At 43.1% G+C, this 21545-nt stretch overlaps 1 protein-coding gene across 13 annotated transcripts in view; it reads left to right on the plus strand.

The window, feature by feature from the left end:
- megf11 (multiple EGF-like-domains 11) overlaps window positions 1-21545 on the plus strand; it is a 568089-nt gene that overhangs the window by 536401 nt on the left and 10143 nt on the right. For all 13 annotated transcript variants that reach the window (XM_068018269.1, XM_068018268.1, XM_068018258.1 and 10 more), the window contains 2 exons: window positions 9250-9378; window positions 11456-11689. In XM_068018269.1, the coding sequence (XP_067874370.1) occupies window positions 9250-9378; window positions 11456-11689 (363 nt within the window). The remainder of the gene's footprint in view (window positions 1-9249; window positions 9379-11455; window positions 11690-21545) is intronic.

Here is a 21545-nt window from a genome sequence, read left to right on the forward strand (position 1 = left end):
AAGGCCATGACAGATCTGTAACTCCAGTGATCATTCATTCATTTGACAGGCCATTTATTGCATTTGTCCACTTTCCCAGTGTGCATCCGATGTGTCTGCGTTAATCTGCAATGCTCAATTATGCAACACTTCCTGAGACACCTGTCCGGAGTGCATTTGCTTCCTGTTGTCTCAAGCAAGTAAATGGAGATTTTATTGCAATTATACACTCTGCTGGATCTACTGGAGCCTTAAGAGGAGATTCCCCACCCCCCCCCCCCCCCTTGGTACTCATAACAAAGAATACATGGTGGGAAATTTTCATGCATTTATTTCAATGAAAGGAAACGCAGAGTCTAGGTGGGTGTCAATTCCCAAAATACAATCCTGGGGTGCAACGGGAGCACCAAGGCAGGAAGTCTTCCCTTTCAGACCAGTATTGTTTCTTGGGGACCAGGCAGGGACTGAAACTTGCTATATTGTGTGAAGCTATATCCTCTCTAGCAACCAGTTATTATTCTGATCTGAAGTGTCATAGAACCACATTTAAAACAACCTGTGCATATTCTTCAGCACAAAACCACAGTCACAGCATTAAGGACCCATCACACGTGGGACAATCTTTGGGTTGGTGATGACAGACAAAAAAATGATACAACCAAAATTCAGTCCATTAAATTGACACCCCTCTCAAACAGAAAACTAGGATAAGCCACCCTATCTGTAATGTATAGACATCTGTCTCAATAAATTGTGTCTCTTGGTTGTAGTACTTGCTGATGCAGCGAATGTTGTCCCTCCCTCTTTAACAGAAAACTATGAAACTCTCATGGTAATGCAATTCCCTTCTCTGTCAGACTCTTTCATATTATGCACATTATGTCTGGTTTCCTCAGCAATAGGGAAAGTTCCTTCTCTAGAACATCTTTTGGCAGGCTGCCACAAAGCAGTGAGACAGAGTGATTCTGCTGTAGTTATTAGGTTCACAAGGAAATCATCCATTTCCTCACACACTACGTTTGTTGGAAATTGAGTCATTAATGCGCAAATAAAGAGATCGTTGAGTCTTCTGGGAAACTGGGAATAAGACTCAACACTGTATGTATTGACCCATTTTCTCTGTTTTATTCTTACAGCCTTAAGACAACACATAAAATAGTGTTACAGCTGTATCCTGCACATTATATGACAACAGTAATACACATAGATTAATTGTAAGTCATGCTTTAAAAAGGAGCTGCACTCAGGAGCCTTGATCTTCCACTGGGGTTATATGGTCCTGAGGCATAATTTGAGCAGCCTTGCACGGGAAGTTCTTTGGGAGTCAATCTGCTAACTCCCTATTCATGCCCTGTATCCCTGGAAGCAATGGGTAACGTACAACATGTCCCATTTATATGGACGTGTGCATATTGCATGCAAATGTTGAGTGTATGTCATCCGAATCATTTTAGGCATTTGCACCATAGCACCCTGCGTGTCTGACCCTGGCATCCAGCATTGCGGTGGGGAGCGCAGGGACTGTTTCAATGTTAAAGCGTCAGGCTCACTGGCACAAGCGAAAAGGGAATTCAGGACCAATATATTAAAAACATTGTAAGCAGCATGGACAGGAAGCAAATAGTGGGTATAAACAGGGCATTTTCAAGTTGGCAAGCAGTGAATAGTGGAGTGCTGCAAGGATCAGTGCTGAGGCCTCAGCTATTTACAATCTATATTAATGACTTAGATGAAGAGACAGAGAGTAATGTATCTAAATTTTCTGATGATACAAAGGTAGGTGGAAAGATAAGCTGTGGGGAAGACACAGAGAGGCTGCAGAGATATAGACAGGTTAAGTGATGGGCAACAAGATGACAGATGGAGTATAATGTTGGGAAGTATGAAGTTATTCACTTTGGTCATAAGAATAGAAAAGCAGAATATTTTTTAAAAGGTGTGAAACTTGTAAGTGTTGATGTTCAAAGAGACTTGGTTGTGCTTGTACAAGACATGCAGAAAGGTAGCATGCATGTACAGCGAGCAATTAGGAAGGCAAATGGCATGTTAGTATTTATTGCAAGGGGATTGGAGTACAGGAATAAAGAAATCTTGCTACAGTTCTACAGGGTTTTGGTGAGACCACATCTGGAATACTGTGTGCAATTTTGGTCTCCGCATTTAAGAAAGGATATACTTGCATTGGAGGCGGTGCAGTGAAGGTTCATTAGATTGGTCCCTGGGATGAGGGCGTTGTCCTATAGTAAGAGGCTGAGTAAATTGGGCCTATATTCTCTGGAGTTTAGAAGAATGAGAGACAATCTTATTGAAACATACAAGATTCTTAAGAGGCTGGATAGGGTAGACACAGGGATTGTTTCCGCTGGTCAGGGAATCTAAAACACAGGGGCACAGTCTCAGGATAAGGGGCCGATCATTTAGGACTGAGATGAGGAGAAATTACTTTACTCAAAGGGTTGTGAATCTTTGGAATTCTCAACCCCAAAGAGTTTTGGATGCTCCATCATTGAATACATTTAAGGCTGGGATAGACAGATTTTTGGTCTCTCAGGGAATCAAGGGATATGGGGAGCGGGTGGGAAAGTGGAATTGAAGCCTAAGTTCAGCCATGATCCTATTGAATGGCGGAGCAGGCTCGATGGGCCATATGGTCCACTCCTGCTCCTATTTCTTGTGTTCATATAATAACATTTACAAATGGCACATTTCACATTAATGTAATTAAGTTTCCCTCTAGTGTTTCTCCCTGTAAGGAGGCCCAGAAGAAGAAGGTGAGAAAGAGGTCTAGGGTTCCCTTTCGGCCTTCACCTGGTTTTACTGTAACATGGTTTAATTTTTAAACACACTGTGTTTTCAGCTCCCCCTTGGTGAATCCTTGTTCACCACTTTCCAATTATAAGACAAAGAAACCAGCACAAACAGGCTTTCTTATGTTTAAAGAAGAAAAGTTGAAATTTATTAAATTTAAACTCTAAATCGGTTAACGCCTACGGATACATGACGCGCCCACGCTAGCATGCATACGCGATACACACATGCAGATAGGGACAGGGAGAGCAAAAGAAAAAATAAAGTGGAAAAGTTTGAGGCAATATCTGAAGAATTGTTGTTATGGTTCTTTGAGCTCACTGTATAGTCTTGATCTTGCTTTTCGTTGGGGCCCAGTTTTCTTCTTAAACCATGTTCCATATTGGAGACTTTTCTCTCTTGGGGTTCACGTGTCTTCAGTGGGTTTTGGAGTTCCGTGAGAAAGAGATGGGAGCAGGCAGACAGGAGAGGAGGTCTGCTTCATTCCAGGAGCATTCTGCGTTCTGCAGGCTCTCAGTTCAAACTGTACAATTTTTTAAAAACCCCAGACTGCCAAGCAGGTTAGTCATGTGACTGACTGGTTTGACCACATCTGTTTGTGGATTGCATTGGAGCAGGGGATAGCTCCTTTGTTCCAAACACTGTTTGTTAATATGCAAAAAATGTCTTTCCAGCCAGGGGCCTGGCAACTCCTTATCACAGGCCTTCTCTTCTTCCCAGCAAAAATTTGAAATTTAATGCCCATGTGGCGAAATTAGTGTGCCTCATTCTTTGCAGGTGGGGGGCCTGCATGACAGTATGTTTAAGCTATTCAATTAATGGTTTTATTTGAAGCCCCGGCCTCTCTCAAAACCCTGAATTTGAAGTTTATATTTTAATCAACAGCTATCTGTTTAGTTTCAGAGAACAGGCACAGTCTGAACAAGTGTAGAATTTCCTATCCTGCATGAATAGGATTCTGCCAGTGTGAGTTGCATACCTGGAATGGCATTGTCTCTTCATGATGTAGAGGGATCCTTGAGTTTGTTATGAGGGTGCTCCATTCTTAAGATGTTTTGAGGACTTGTGATAAAGATTGTGGACATTGGTTCATTTGGAAAACTGAAAAAATTCTATGGATGTGGTTTTTTTTCTACAGGGGTCACTGGGAAGGCACTTGAGGATTTGTTTGAAAACAAACCTTTACTGGATGTCACATGCCTTAAGCTAAATAAACAACAGAAGCCTTGGTGATTTGGGGGAGATCTTTACAGAGAAATGACGTCAAGATTTATGGTGGTGAGGGGGTTTTGACTTTCTGGATGAGTTGTGGACTGTTTTGAATGTCAGTTGGGTTTGTAGCCTGCTGAAAGAAACACCCAGCTCATCTTTCTCCACCTCTTTGAGAGACACTGCAAAAAAATCCAGTGTGTGATAATTAAAACCCCTGATGCCGCATATCTCCAGAGAAGCTCCTAGAAAGCCTGCTAGATTAATTCTCAATGCCGCCTGAAAAAAACTGCTCCAGAAAAGATCCCAGTGACCCGTCTACATGTACTCGGATGCCAGACTGTATGCCATTTGGGACACAACCTATCATCCTTTTTCTTCAAGAATTAACAAATGTTTGGCCAAAGTATTCTTTTTTGTCTTTTTTTGTAAAAGACCTCTGCAGAGAAAATTTCTTTTTTTTAAATCTAACCAGTGTGTGTGTGTCTGTGTGTGTCTGTGTTGGGTATCTAGAAGGGAATATCTATATTCATATTTCAAACTGGGTGTTAATGATTTGCATCTTTACTGGATAAGTCTTGTTTTCTAATAAACTGATAATTTTGTTGTTTATGAAAGTGTATTTTATTCTTGGATCAAGAGTAGAGTATATGGCTGACCGTATTGGTAACTGGGTAAACATTTAAATATATGTTGTGACCTGTGGAGAAGTGGAACTAGAGAAAGACAGTGCACTCCCCTCGCCTTAATTATTTGAAAAGAAGCTGCCAATTAATTTTTGATGAAATGTTTCCCATGTTATTAACCATTCGGTCTGAGCGCCAGCATGGCCTAGAAATTTGGGCTGTGCCATAATTGGGTGCACAGGGCTCATGATCTTTGAATGGGGGTTGGAAGAATCGATCCCACTCCTCTCTGCTAACATTCAGAGAAGTATATTTTAAAAATACATCTTGTTGATGCAGCACAACAGACAGTCCCTTTAAGGACCAGTGTTAGGCGGGTGTAGAGCTGGTTTTCCTATGTTTCAACCAGTGCTGGTACTGGCTGCCTCAGAGCAACCAGTCTGGTAGCGGGGGCCTCTAAACAGGTGTTGGGTCCTTCATTTGCATACAGAAAAGGGCTAATGCCTGTTTTTGGCATGGGCATTGCAGGACAATTTGTGGCTGTTCAAATAATGGCAGGAGGTGTTTCCAGCTGCCATATTGGGGACTTAGAAGGCCATTTAGTGCCCGAAAAGTGGGTACTGAATGATGAATTTCTAGGCCTATGAATCAGATCTTGCTAGCCAAACAGGCAGACAGCTTTTTGTCTCCGCTTTGCACTGGTGTCTAACCTAGTGTACGTGGAGTGGAAGATTTGGTGAAGGCCTGTAACAAATTTCTGTTTAGTGTGTGCACATATTTTTTTTTTATAGAGATACAGCACTGAAACAGGCCCTTCGGTCCACCGAGTCTGTGCCGACCATCAACCACCCATTTATACTAATCCTACACTAATCCCATATTCCTACCACATCCCCACCTGTCCCTATGTATTTCCCTACCACCTACCTATACTAGGGGCAATTTATAATGGCCAATTTACCGATCAACCTGCAAGTCTTTGGCATGTGGGAGGAAACCGGAGCACCCGGAGGAAACTCACGCAGACACAGGGAGAACTTGCAAACTCCACACAGGCAGTACCCAGAATTGAACCCGGGTCGCTGGAGCTGTGAGGCTGCGGTGCTAGCCACTGTGCCGCCTATATAGAGTCACAGTGGCACAGAAGGAGACCATTTGGCCCATGAAGTTCATGCCAGCTCTCTGTAGAGCAATCCGATCAGCCCAATTCCCTAGCTTTATCCCTGTAGTCCTGTAAGTTTGTTTCTCTCGTGCCCATCCAATTTCCTTTTGAAATCATTCATTGACTCCCCTTCTACCACCCCTGCAGCCAGCGAGTTCCAGGTCATTACCATTCGCTGTGTAAAAAAAGTTCTTCCTCATATTCCCCCCGCATCCCCTGCCCAAAACCTTAAATTTGTGTTCCCTAGTCCTTGCACCATCAGCTAATGGGAACAGCTTTTCTTTGTCTACCCTATCCAAACCTGTCATAATCTTGTACAGCTCTATCAAATCTCCCCTCAATCTCCTTTGCTCGAAGGAGAACAACCCCAACTTCTCCAACCTAACCATGTAGCTAAAATCCCTCAACCCTGGAACCCTTCTGTTAAATCTCCTCTGTGCCCTCTCAAGGACCCTCACATCCTTCCTAAAGTGTGGTGACCAAAACTGGATGCCATACTCTAGTTGTGGCCTACCAGAGCTTTATAAAGGTTCAACATAACTTCCCTGCTTTTGTCCTCAATACCTCTATGTATGAAGTCCAAGATCTCTTATGCTTTGTTAACTGCTCTCTCAATATGACCTGCCACCTTCAAAAATCAATGCACATGAACCCCCCAAGTCCCTCGGTCCCTGTATACTCTTTAGAACTCTACCATTTAGTCTATATTGCCTCTCCCTATCCTCCTGCCAAAATCATCTCAAATTTCTCTGTATTAAATTTCATCTGCCACCTGTCTGCCCATTCTGCTGGCCTATCACTGTCCTGTTGCAGTCGATTGGTATCATCCCCAATGACTGCGCACCTCCAAGTTTCGTGGTATTGGCAAATTTTGAAATTTTACTCTGTATTCCAATATCCAAGTCATTTATGTATATTAAAAAAAGCAGTGGCCCTTTCACAAATCCTTAGGGAACACCACTGTCTACCATCTGCTAGTCTGAAAAACAACCATTTACCACGACTTGCTGTTTTCTGTCCTTAAGCCAATTTTTTATCCAAGCTGACACTGGCCCTCCTATTCCATGAGCCTCAATTTTGTTAACCAGCCTCTTATGTAGTGCTTTGACAAAGGCTTTGTTAAAATTCATAGAGACAACATCCATTGCTTTCCCTTCATCAACCTTCACTGTTACTTCATCAAAAAAATCAATTAGATTAGTTAAAGACGATCTGCCTTTGCAAATCCTTATTGGCGCCCCCTAAGTAACTCAAACCTCCCCAAGTGCCTGTTGATTATTTCCCTGATTATTGTTTCTAAAACCTTACCCACCACTGATATTAAACTGACCGGCCTGTAGTTACTCGAATGTCCTTACACCCTTTCTTGAATAAGGGTGTCACATTTGTCACTCTCCAATCCTCTGGCACCTCCCCATATCTAGAGATTATTGGAAGATTATGACAAACCCTTCCGTTATCTCCACTCCCACTTCCTTTAGCAGCCTTTCCAGTACATCCTGCCCATCAATTATCATCTCATCCATTACCTCTAACATCTCTGCTTCTACCAATATTTTGTCAGCATCCTGTTCCTTGGTAAACAGCGATACAAAGTACTCATTAAGTATTCTAGCCTTGCCCTACACCTCTAAGCATATATCACCCTCTTTATCCCTAATAGGTCCCACCCCACCGCTTACTATTTACATGCCGGTAGAAGATTTTTAGGTTCCCTTTTATGTTAACTGCCATTCTATTCTCATATTCTGTCTTTGTCAGTCATATTTTCCTGTTCATTTATCCTCTTGACTTGTTGTATTTGGCCTGGTTCTCGCTTGAAGATTTCACCTGACATGCATCATAACCCTCTTTTTTCATTTCATCATATTCTCTATCTCCCTCATCATCCAATGAGCCCGGTTTTGTTCCTGTACCTTTCACCCTTGTTGGAATGTACATAACCTGTACCTGAAACATCTCCTTCTTGAAGATCATCAATTGCTCTGTTACAGTTTTCCCTGTCAATCTTTGGTTCCATTTTACTCTGGCTGGATTCCCTCTCATCCCATTGAAGTCGGTCTTCTTCCAATTTAGAAGTTTTGCTTTAGATTGTTCCTAGCTTTTCTCCATTGCTAATCTAAACCTTATTATACAATAATCTCTCTTACCCAAGTGTTCCCCACAGATGCTTGGTCCATTGGCCCACCTCATTCCCCAGCACTAGATCCAGCAATGCCTGATTCCTAGTTGGACCGTGAGCATACTAGTTCTCCTGAACACATTTCAGAAATGTTTCCCCCTCCTTTCCTTTACTCTATCATTATCCCAACTGATATTTGGGTAATTGAAGTCCCCCAATGTCACTGCTCTATTGTTCTTGCACATCTCTGTGATTTCCCTGCAGATTTGCTCCTCTATCTCTCAGTATTCGGAGGCCTATAGAATATCACCAGTAACGTAATTATCCCCTTTTTTGTTTCTCAATTCTAACCAAATGAATTCTGTCTTTGCCACCTCAAAGACTTCCTCCCTTTCCAACACTTCAGTGTCTTTCCTGATCAGCAGTGTCACCTCACCTCCCTTCATTTCCTTCCTCTTCAGTTCTGATTTGCGGTGTTTTATTTTGAATCAATCAACAAAGTATGAAAGCAGGAAATAAAAAACAGGAAGTGCACCAGACTTTTAATACATTATATAAATGTATAAATGTCTATGCAAAAGCTATGATTTTGGCAGAGACAGGCAAACTAGTCAATCCCTGGTGCTATTGTAGACAGAAAGTCAAAGCCAAGTGTCATGTTCAGGTAAAGCAGCATTAGAGATCAGGGAATAATTGGACAAAGGTGCACAGACATAATTCAGCCCTTATTTTAAAGATTTGGTGGGTAGTTTCCAGTATAAAGTTCGGCATATAAATTTAGAATACAAATAAAAAATAAGGTCAGAATGTATGACTGACAACTAATTTATATCTGCACCCCCTCCCCACCCCAGTACAATTATCCTTCACTCTCTAACTCAAATTCACTTGAAAACTATATTAGGCCTTGACTACCTACACCAAGACTGGGAGATCAACTAGTTTATAATTACACACTTCACTGGTAATAAGCAAAAAAAGTCTATACAAGCAGTTTTCGTTATAAATGAGGACATGGACATTTCTAATGGAAAATGTTGACGGAACATGTGCAGAGATGCAGGAATTTCAATATGTTCCAGATATATACAACGTGCATCCAAACAGCTCATCAACTCATCCAACTACTTCCTTGCAATAACATCCTAACACTACACAGACAAAAATGAACAAATAGATAATAATAGAATGTTTTTGAAAAAGTGCTCCTAATAAAGGCACTCACTGTTTCAAATTCATTAATACTGTGTCATAACTGCCATAAACCTTGACATTATTGGATTCCTTGACATCTGGAGGGACTGTGTAAACCCTGAATTACATTATTTTCCAATGCTTTGCAGAGTGTCCTCCTCGTACCTTTGGCTATGGCTGTCAACAGCTGTGTGAGTGTATGAATAATGCCACTTGTGATCATGTAACTGGGACCTGCTACTGCACACCTGGATTCAAAGGCATCCGGTGTGACCAAGGTATGTGATGCAACTTAAAGGAAAAGCTGTCCTTTGCAGTGCTCAGTAAGAGATGACTACCAGGCCGAATTTAGATCAAAAGCTGGGATATTTAGGAAGTCTCGATCTGAACAATTTGGGATTTCCATGTGCCTATTCCTTTAAATAAAATATCATAAAGTGGAAGTACAGAGAACAAGTCTTGTCAATGCAACACTTGTTTCCTCCAGCCACAGTTTGAAAGTATCATGTACGGTTTCAGAATTTAGGAATAATTTATTGAGAACTGCTGAGGCTTCTAGGTCAAGGGACGTTTTGTGGTTTGGATCCACATAACAGAGGAGGTATTTCCTCATTCATTTTCTCCCCTCTCTTCCTCTCCTGACATCATGAGGGATCAAATTCAACACTGAAGGCGATGGGTCGTAGTTTAAATTCCACCCATTGTGGATGTATAATGGGCAGCTGATTTGCTGTCTCCCATTTTCTATGTGTGAGGTATTATCTGGGATGTATCCCTTTGGTGGAATCCCAGCCTTGGTAAAGGAGGCTGATTTTCTAGGGTCAGACTGTTTTGCATAATTGAAGCAATTATGGGGAATCTCTCTCAAAGAGCTTTAGAGAATAGAAACCAAAGAATATCCAGCAATATCCACCTGTTTTATGCCAGGAGATAAGGGTCACTGACAGAAAGGGAAGAAGAATCACGGAGAATGAATTAACCCATGCCAAGTAATATCCATCTCCTGACAACTGGCTCAACAGTAGCATCGCCTGCTACTGTTCTGAAAGAATGAATGGAGAGCATGAAAAATCAGATTCATTGAGGTGGATCCCACTTTGCTCTTTTCAAATCATTTTGGACAGTTTAGTAGAGTTTAGACAGCCCATTCCAGGTGATTAAGGTTCCTTCAGCTGAGGGAACCATGTGTAGGTCACTGCAGATGAGAGCAGTTTAAGGATACCACATGCTGGCTACTTGAGGTAAGGACAATTTCAAAAGCTAGAGACTCAGTATAGGGAGAAAATTGACCATACATTGAATAAATTTAAACTTGGTTTCGATTCCCAATCCCGCCCAATGACCTCATTCCCAATGACCTCTACTTGAAGCCTCCTCGCCTCCACCCCAAAATCAGGAACCAACCACAGGAGCAAAATTCACATCCAGCTACTCCATGCTGCAGCACATTAGGGCACAATATGTTGTGTTGCACTACACCCAGTCTCCTGTATTTGTTTTCAGATTCTCTTTAGTTTTAAGTTTAACTTTTTAAAAAATCCTTACTAACAAAATATTTATTGCCTGTTGTATTTAAGTGGTCATAGAGTCACAATGGCACAGAAGGAGGCCTGTGCTGGCTCTCTGTAGAGCAATCCAGTCAGTCCCATTACACCGCTCTATCCCCATAGCCCTGCAAGTGTATTTCCCTCAAGTGCCCATACAATATATACTTTTGAAATGATTGAACGACTCCAATTCCACTACCCTTGTAGGTAGCAAGTTCCAGGTCAATACCACTTGCTGGATTAAAAAGTTCTTCCTCACATCCGCCCTGTATCTCTTGGCCAAAACCTTAAATCAATGCCCCCTAGGCCTTGTACCATCAGTTAATATGAACAGCATTTTCTCCCTATATTATAATGTTGTACAGCTTTATCAAATCTCCCCTCAATCTCCTTTGCTCCAAGGAGAACAATCCCAACTTCTCCAACCTAACCTTGTGGCTAAATTCCCTCATGTCTGGAAACATTCTGGTAAATCTCCTCTGCACCCCCTCAAGGACCCTCACATCCCTCCGAAAGTGTGGTGACCAGATCTGGATGCAGTACTCCAGTCGTGGCCCAACCAGAGCTCTGGTGGAAGCCTTAAGTAGATGCATTTAAGGGAAAGCTAGATAATTACATGAGGGAGAAAGGAATAGAGGGTGTGCTGGTAGGGTGAGATGAAGAGGGGTGCGAGGAGGCATAAATAGCCATAGGTCAATTAGGCTGAATGGGCTGTTTCAGTGCTGTAACTTTCATGTAATTCTATGTATGGTGGTGCAATTAAAAGTGACATATGTTCTTCATCTAATGAATGTGCTCTCTCCTCCAGCTGCCCTGCTAATGGATGAACTGAACCCCTACACAAGAATCAGTCCAGCACTAGCATCAGACAGGCACTCCATTGGAGCCATAACTGGGATCATTATTCTTCTCTTGATAATAGTCGTGCTGCTGGTTTTGTTCATCTGGTACAAATGGAAGCAGAAAGAGAAAGGCCACGACATGCCCAGTGTATCCTACACCCCCGCCATGCAGATAACGAATACAGACTATTCCCTCTCTGGTAAGATGAGCTGTAGTGCTTAAGAGAGAAATCAAACTTTTGCACTGGTTGGTGGGGCTAACTGGGCCCAGTAGAATATGCACTGAGTTTAGTGTCCATGACTTTGCATCAAAATCCATCCAATTATTGTTTCACCAGGCTGGTGATCACATAATGGCCCAAATTCTATTTTGGGATCAGAATCTAGGAGAGATAGGGATACTGGGCAGCATTGCAATATGGAGCAAGAAATTAAGCATGGTTGTGGCAGGAGCGGGACAAAAGAGACTGGACAGTGTGTGGGGGGGATTCAAGAGCTGGGTTGTCAGGAGCTCTGGCTCACCAATCAGCAGCATGTTTTGTATTTACTAATTTTTAATTATCTTGTAATTTTCATCATGCATAACTAAAATAATTGGTTTGAGAATTATATAACACATGGAAATAATTTAGTAGGTGTTAGGAATAATGTCAGCTTTGCTCAGTGGTAGCAGTCTCGCCTTGAGTCAGAAGATCATAGAGTCAAGCCTGACTCTAAGGACAAAAGCCCACGATCTCAGCTGACAGTTCAGTATAGTACTGAGGCAGTGCTGACTGCTGGAGGGTGCCGTCTTTGATATGAGACAATAAACCAATGTCTGTTCAGGTGGATGTGAAAGATCCCATGGAACTATTTCAAGAATAGTAGCGATCTCTCCCAGTGTGGTGGCCAATTTTCCCTCAATGAGCACCATCAAAAACAAATCTGGTAATTTATTGCATTGCTGTTTATGGGACCTTGCTGTGTGCAAACTGGCTGCTGTGTTCGTTTACAAAACAACAGTGCCTATACTTGAGCAGCATTATTTGGCTGTGAAAGGTGCCATATAATTGTATGTTCTTTCTTTTTAATGTAACTGTAAATCATGGGGAGTTAGGGAGTTTGGACTAAGTTATGAAATGGAGCAGAGAAGGAAGGAGAATGTTTGGCAGAGCAGTGAAGTGAGTGCCAGTATGTTTTTCACCGTGGAATTAATGCTGATTATGTAATTGACCTTGGTCGCCGTGATAATACAAGTCACCAACATTTTTATTACTTTGCATTTTTGTACCTAAATAATGTAGCAAAATGGAAATAATTCAACTTAGGGTAACAGGAATCATGTTACCCATGAATTACCATATTTCTAGCTTGTGGGGTCACCTAAGTTAGATGAACTACACCTTGGATTAGTAGTACTTGTGTAACTCACCTGGTTTAGTTTATATAGTTAGATATGTGACTTGTGAACTGTGGTTGTTAATTGTTCAGTAGTTATTCACAGAAAGTAATCAGGCAGATTGTTTTGTTGGTCAGATGGTATTAGTGACGGTACTTGCCTCTCCCATTCAAAAAAATGGGAATGTCAGTACCTCCCAGTTACTTATCCTGCTCTCTAATGCTGCCATTGTTGATCAAGAAGCACATCTATGAATCTATTTCGTAGAGAATAATGGATGTCTGGGTGTCTTTCGCCCAGACAATAGTTTCCCAGTCTCAGTGGTATCAATAAACCAGGTGCTTCCAACAAAGTCAACCCTTGGAGCCACATTTGCTCAACTTCTTAGCAATTGGCTACAGGTCATAGAATCATACAAAACAGAAGGAGGCCATTTGGCCCATCGTGCCTGTGCCATCTCTTTTGAAAGAGCTATCCACATAGTTGCCCCACTCTCCTTCCTTTTCCCATAGCCCTGTAATTTTTTTCCAAATGGTAGAGATCTGTAAACTGGATCCTCACAATTGGGATTGGTGCAGGGAGACATAAAGTGGCAAGAAAAATAGGGTTAAGGACTGAGAACAAAAATAAATTTAAAGTCAAACATTTCCCACCCCCTGTATATCGTTTATGTACCACCTCAGGTTACCCTCTTCGCTCTTTTCCTGTAGCCCAGGCTAATTACTCAGATAATGGAATCATATATTTATGTTTCAATAAGCATTGTAATTCCCCTCAAATGATTATTAAGTCAACAAATGAATTTGACAGCAAGACATACCTAGCACTGTGCTGGTGATATAGAGAGCTCATTATCATTCACTGATTCTTTCTTTAAATGGGCATCTGATTCTCTTGTGCTGCCACAAATCAAGTGATGTACTCACATCATCAGCATAAAATGCACAATGAATACGAGTAGATTTGTACTTGGCACTCGTTCCATCCTCTGTGACAAATCAAGAAATAACTATGAACGTTTCATTACAACACACTAAATGCAGCAGCATTTCTGTTTACCTTCACCCGTTCAATAAAGCCCCTGTGATCATCTCAATGGATTTGTGCTCCTGCTGAATTTCTAATGAATTTCTGATGACAGGTCTCCTAACTCTTCAAATATTGGAAGATCAAACACGTATGCAGTATCTTTCATTTCAAAATAGTCAAGACTACTTGTGCACAATTCCTAACCAGATTCTTGCTCACAGCTGGATGCAACTGTGAATTATATCCAGCAGGTCTGGCAGCATCTTTGTAGAGAGAAACAGAGTTAACGTTTCAGGTCTGCAACCCTTTGTTCAGAACTGGCAAAAGTTAGAAATGTGACAGTCTTTGAGCAAGTGAAAGAGGTGAGGGGGGAAGAAGGACAAGAAGGAAGGACTGTGATAGGACGGGGGGGGTGGGGGGGAGAGATTAAATGACAGGTGTAATGGAACCTTAACGCAAATGGAGTGCCAAAATAGTTCTAGTGAAAGACAAAGCATGAGTCCAGAGAGAGTGCTAATGGCAAAATAATGAACAGCTCTGGACGAAAGCAAAAACTTGAAAAAAAAAGTTAGAGACTAGCACATGGTTAAAATATAATTAATTAAAAAAGAACATATACAAAACATAAATAAAAATAATAAATAAACAAAAAATAATGGGGCTCATGGTCTAAAATTACTGAACTCAATATTGAGTCCAGAAGGCTGCAGAGTGCCTAATCGGAAGATGAGGTGTTGTTCCTCGAGCTTATGTTGATGTTTACTGGAACACTGCAGCAGTTCGAGGACAGAAATGTGGGCATGGGAGCAAGGTGGAGAATTAAAATGGTAAGCAACTGGAAGCTCAGGATCATGCTTGCAGATTGAGCGGAGGTGTTCTGCAAAGCGGTTACCCAATCTGCGTTTGGTCTCCGCAGTGTAAAGGAGACGGCACTGTGAACAGCGAATATAGTATAAAATTGAAAGAAGTACAAGTAAATCGCTGCTTTACCTGGAAGGAGTGTTTGGAGCCTTGGATGGTGAGGAGAGAGGAGATAAAAGGGCAGGAACTTTACCGAGTCAAATCGGGTGTCTTTGGAGGCAGCCGAAGGGAAAAATGGCGGGCAATGATGTCGGGTCAGGTTCCCAATGTCATTATGCCGAATCTCCATTTTACGGTCATCGGAAGGCGGGCGAGGTGGAGATGCCCTGGCCGTCCGATTTGAGGCAATTAAGGGCCAATTAAAGTCATTAAAAAGGCAATTGACAGCCATTTTATGTCGGCCGCTCGATTTTACGTTGTGCGAATGGGTCAAGGTGGGGGGGTGGGTCGCAAACCCTGCAGCTTTAAAAGAGCGGCAACCACTGTGTCAGTGAAGGAGTTGGAGGTACTTGAATTTTAATTTCTGTCTGTTGTAGTTATGAGTTAATTACAAGGTCAGGGCTGATAATGCTGGCTCACCAGGGCTCACTGTAAAACTCCTGGTAGGGCCACAGCATCAGTGATTTATCCTGCTTAGAGGAGGGGGGTTGCGAGTGCATATCCTTGCAGCAGGCAGCAAATAGCTGTCCCCAATACATCTTTGGGACTCTGCAGCCATGGGCATTGTCCACTCTGGAGGAGGGTCCTCTAGCGAGGAAGAGAGTGCCACAAGGAGGGACAGGGGGACAAGTGGCCAGGGAAATCAGTGGCCAGCTGCAGCCTGGTTATGAGGGGAGGGGCAGAAGGCCACAGAGTGCACCGGGAACAAAAACCTGTGAGGAGACGAGGCTACCTAGTTGTCAGGGTCTACAGTCAGCAGCTGAGCTTTCTGCAGATGTCAGAGCGCCAGAAGACTGCACCAAATACCCTGTCAGGGTATTTGAATCGAGCTCTAAATGTAATGGAGAACATGGTGAAAGCATCAAATGGAATAAAGCTTTGTAAAGAAGCGGTGGATGCCATGGCAACCATGTTGGAGATGGCAGCATCTGAGACCAGTGAATCCATGGTGACAGATGAATCACAGGAAACAAAACAAGAAGCTGCACTTGATGAGGAGGATGATCATGAAAAATCAAAACTTACTGACTTCTCTGTCACATCTCTGTGTGAGATGCTGGCAGTGGAGGTCAGCTCCAACTGCGTGGGTGACCATCCAGTGCCGGTGCCTCTAAAGTTCACAGTCGTTCTGAACTTCTGTGCATCAGCCTCATTCCAGGCTTCCACAGGAGATGTGTAGAATTCACAATCATTAGCGCAGCACTGCATAAAGGTGGTAACTGATGCCATATTCAGGCATGCCAACCAGTTCATCATGTTCCAGACAGACTCCGCCAGTCAGGCCGAGAGAGCCAGAGGCTTCAGCCCATTGCTGGGTTCCCCATGGTCCAAGGTGTGATTGACTGTACACATGTGGCCATCAGAGCACCTGCAGGTCTGTCAGGGGCCTTCATTAATCGAAAGGGGTTTCACTCAATGAATGTGCAACTAGTCTGTGACCAACGTAAGAGTATATTGCAGGTGTGTGCTTGTTATCCAAGAAGCAGTCACAATGCATTCATTCCTCAGAACTCCCAGATGGCAGCGCTTTTCAGCCCCCCCGAATGCCTGGAAGGATGGATACTTGGCAACAGGGATTACCCACTTAAGGCATGGCTGATGACACCTGTGAGGAACCCATGGAATGAAGCAGAGGAACATTACAATGCGAGCCACACAACCACCAGAGTCACCATTGAGCAGACCATAGATCTTCTGAAGATGACATTTAGGTGCCTGGATCATTCCGGTTGTGCCCTTCAGTATTTGCCAGCAAGGGTATCTCGCATTGTTGTCGTCTACTGCGCCTTACATAACCTGGCACTGCAGAGGGGGGAGGCCCAGGATCTGGGGAGGCCTTCTCCTTCTGTCTGTTGGGAAGAGGACCTCCCGCCTTGCCTCAGCCTCATGGGGGAGGACATGCAGGGAGTCATCTGTGAACCTTGGGGCCATGCGGTTGACTCTCTGCCATTGCCGCAAGCGGGTTCTGCTCCTCCTCCTCAGGTAATTTTATTGCAAATGACGGTGGGTCGCCCCTTTAAGTGACAGGACAGCTCCTGTTAAAGGCCTGCTCAGATCAGGAAAAAAAACCTGACCAGAACCCGACAGAACCCCATCTGACCCGAGCCCGACCCGACCACTGGAATGTTTACTTTACCTACCTTCCGATTCCGAATCCGTTTCTTTTTAAACAACCTTTCAAATCCAATTAATACAGTGTGTGTCCGACCCGGACTCGGCCCCGGTCCTGGCCCGACCCAGACCCAGCCCCGACCCAGACCCAGCTCGACCTGATCCGAGCCCGACACGTCGGGTCCTGTTGGGTTCGAGTCAGGTAGCAAGCCTTTAGCTCCTGTTCCCCTCGGCCTGATGTATCTAATAAGTGAAGGGACAGCTCCTGTTCCCCTCAGCCTGATATCTATCTCATCTTGTTCTCTTGCTCCCCCACCATCCTCTAAGAAGCAAACAGTCTTCTCAGAGCCACTAAAGGTGCTGACACCCATTTTAAAAGGATTTCAGCATTTTCTTCTGGCTCTTGCCCCGCCGACGCTGACCTTACTGCCCGCGCAAGCCTTTTCTGTTCAAAACTCCACCACCGAGACGCTAATCGGACACTTAGCACTCGATCGAGGTGGCAGTTGAGCACGGAGCAGGAGAGCCTTCAGCACCTGCTTCCGCTTGCCAGACCGCGGCCCCGCTGGATCACAAATAATTCCGGTCCATATTTCTCAAAATCCGCAGTACCATCCCATAAGAAATCAATGTGCATCATGTAGATGCCTGAAAGTTTCTCTTTATGATATAAATAAAACATTGCAGGATCTGCTTTTAGTTGAACACAACCAATTTTCAACAAAACAGATCTCACCGAGAAATACCATAATCTGGAAGCATCATTAAGGCCACAGACACATTTGCTCAGTTTGCATAGTTTTCCTTCTGCAACTGCTGCCTCTTTGGGTGGTTTCAGAAACACTTCTCTGAAAAGTATCACCCTGCAGAAATGTGACTTTTATGGACCAACAGTCCCATCAAAGAATTCTAACAGAAGATCCAACCCTTCATCAGTATTCAACTGACGAGCATCAAGTTCACAAAACACTTTATTTCTGATTTTACTTTTGGTAGGAATTGACAACACCAAGACCATACCTTGTTTCCTCTTTGGTAGAGATGTAACCCATGTCCACATATCCACTTCATTCTTCCACTGGTCATGTGGTTCAGATTCAGAGAACATTGCAGGGTAATCATACCCTGACAATTTACACTTGCTTTCTGCCATATTTTCCACAATAGCCAATGAGATTTTAGTTTTCTATGAAAAAGAAATTCCTAGTTTCCAATCTTCAACTTTAGACTGTCTTAATCTTCCTTTCTCCCCTCTCTGTGTCTAACTCTCTTCCTCTTTACCTCTTTCCCTCTCTCTCTGAGGATGGTGGAACTGTGGAACTTTCCCCCCAAAGGATTTTGGATGCTCTTTTTGATTTGATGTGAGCATCTCTGGCAAGGCCAGCATTTGTTGCCCATCCCTAATTGTCCTTGAGAAGGTGGTGCTGAGCCGTCACCTTGAACCACCACAGTCCATGTGGTGTAGGTACACCCACAGTGCTGTTAGGAAGGGACAAGATTTTGACCCAGTTACAATGAAGGAAGGGCAATATAGTTCCAAGTCAGGATGGCGTGTGGCCAGGGGAACTTGCAGGTGGTGATGTCCCCGTGAGTCTGCTGCCCTTGTCCTTCTAGGTGGTAGAGGGCATGGGTTTGGAAGGTGCTGCCGAAGGAGCCTTGGTGAGTTGCTGCAGTGCATCTTGTAGATGGTACACACTGCTACCACTATGCGCTGGTGGTGGAGGGTGTGAACGCTTAAGGTGGTGGATGGGGTGCCGATCAAGCAGGCTGCTTTGTCCTGGATGGTGTCGAGCTTCTTGAGTGTTATTGGAGCTGCACCTATCCAGGCAAGTGGAGAGTATTCCATCACACTCCTGACTTGTGCCTTGTAGATGGTGGACAGGCTTTGGGGAATCACTCGCTGCAGAATTCCCAGCCTCTGACCTGCTCTTGTAGCTACACTATTTATATGGCTGGTCCAGTTAAATTTCTGATTAATGGCCAGCCGCAGGATGTTGATAGGGGGGTATTCAGCAACGGTAATGCCATTGAACATCAAAGAGAGATGGTTAGATTCTCTCATAGAATGGTGACAGCACCGTGTCTGTGCCAGCTCTCTGTAACAGCAACTCAGCTGGTCCCACTCACCCACCTTTTCTCCTAGCCCTGCAACTTTTTTCTCTTCCGATAATTATCTAATTCCCTTTTCAAAGCCATGATTGAACCTGCCTCCACCACACTCTGACAGTGCATTCCAGATCCTAATCACTCACTGCGTTAAAAAGCTTTTCTTCATGACATTGTTACGATCGAGGTGGGAGGAGTGCACTTTCTTTTCTAGTTCCACTTCTCCACGGGTCACAGCATATATTTTTTAAAATGTTAACCCAGTTACCGATGCAGTCACTCATATACTCTACTCTTTATCCCAGAATAAAATACACCAACCAGGTTTCTTTAATAAACAACAAAATTATCTGTTTATTTTAAAACAAGACTTAACCAGTAATGAAGCAAAGCATTAACACACAGTTTTCTCAGAGAAGGTTGGAGTGTTTTGACTGAAGGCCATGCCTGCTTTTTTGTATTGGTGGAAGATAGATGTTTAAAAAATGGAAATAAACTTTGAGACGCACATAATGATTCAGAATTTCTTGGTAAATGGTCAACTAACCTCAGCATTAATCACATTCCTCAGGAGTCTGCAAGTCACTAATGGATGTTACCGAGCTAATAACTTAATTTTAAAATTCTAATATCTAATCTCTTAAATAAGCTCAAACATTAGATCTGCACACTAACATTCTCATGCCACATTGCACATTGATAAAGATGTGCAATCCTGGTGCTCAGGTAGCTGGGCTCTGTCGTTCATGTTCAGCAACAGTGAAACGGGTTATAAACTCCTTTCTAAATATAGATCTATATGTCTATATCACAGAATTGTTACAGCGCAGAAGGAGGTCATTCGGTCCATCTTGTCTGCACCGGCTCTCTGAATAAGCAATTCACCTAGTGCCATTCCCCTGCCTTCTCTCCATAACCCTGCACATTCTTCCTTTTCAGATAACAGTCTAATTCCCTTTTAAATGCTTCAATTGAACCTGACTCCACCACAATCTCAGGCAGCGCATTCCAGACCTTAACCACTCGCTGTGTGAAAAAGTTTTTCCTCATGTCACTTTTGCTTCTCTTACCCGTTGCTTTAAATCTGTGCCCTCTCGTTCTCTATCTTTTCACGAGTGGGAACAGTTTCTCCCCATCTACTCTGTCCAGACCCTTCATGATTTTGCATACCTCTATCAAATCACATCTCAGTCTTCTCTTCTCCAAGGAAAACAGTCCCAATTTCTCCAATTTATCTTCATAACAGAAATTCCTCATCCCTGGAACCATTCTCATGAATCCTTTCTGTACGCTTTCCAATCCCCTCACATCTTTCCTAAAGTACAGTGCCCAGAACTGGACGCAATACTCCAGCTGAGGCCGAACTAGTGTCTTATACAAGTTCAACATAACTTTCTTGCTCTGGTACTCTGTGCCCTTATTAATAAAGCCCAGGAAACTGTATGCTTTATGAACCACTCTCTCAACCTGTCCTGTCACCTTCAGTGAATTATGCATATACACACGCGTGTCTCTTTGCTCCTGCAACCCCTTTATTCTATATTGTCTCTCCATGTTCTTTCTACCAAAATGAATCACCTCACATTTCTCTGTATTGAACTTCATCTGCCACCTGTCTACCCATACCACCAACTTGTCTATGTCCTTTTGAAGTTCTACACTATCCTCCTCACAGTTCACAATGCTTCCAAGTTTCGTATCATCCGCAACCTTTGAAACTGTACCCTGTACACCAAGGTCTAGGTCATTAATATATATCAGGAACAGCAAGGGTCCCAAGACTGACCCTTGTGGAACTTCACTACAAACCTTCCTCCAGCCCGAAAAACATCCATTAATCACTACTCTTTAGTCCCTGTCACTCAGCCAATTCCATATCCATGTTTTTACTGTCCCTTTTATTCCATGAGCTATAACTTTTCTCACAGGTCTGTCGTGTGACACTGTATCAAACACCTTTTGAAAGTCCATGTACACCACATCAACTGCATTGTCCTCATCAACCTCTCTGTTACCTCCTCAAAAAACTCCAGCAAGTTAGTTAGACATGATTTTCCCTTAAGAAAACCATGCTGGCTTTCTTTAATTAACCCGCATTTGTCCATTAACTATTAATTTTGTCCCAAAATATTCTTTCTAGAAGTTTCCCAACAACCAAAGTTAAACTGACTGGCCTGTAGTCGCTGGGCTTATCTTTACACCCTTTTTTGAACACGGGTGTAATGTTTGCAATTCTCCAGTCCTCTGGCACTAACCCCGAGTCCATGGAGGACTGAAAAATTATGGCCAGTGCCTCCATGATTTCCACCCTCACTTCCCTCAGTATCCTTGGATGCATCTCATCCGGCCCTGGTGCTTTATTCACTTTAAGTACAGACAGCCTATCTAATACTTCCTCTTCATCAATTTTA

The sequence above is a fragment of the Heterodontus francisci genome, chromosome 38 (genome assembly GCF_036365525.1).
Source record: "Heterodontus francisci isolate sHetFra1 chromosome 38, sHetFra1.hap1, whole genome shotgun sequence".
Taxonomy (NCBI): domain Eukaryota; kingdom Metazoa; phylum Chordata; class Chondrichthyes; order Heterodontiformes; family Heterodontidae; genus Heterodontus; species Heterodontus francisci.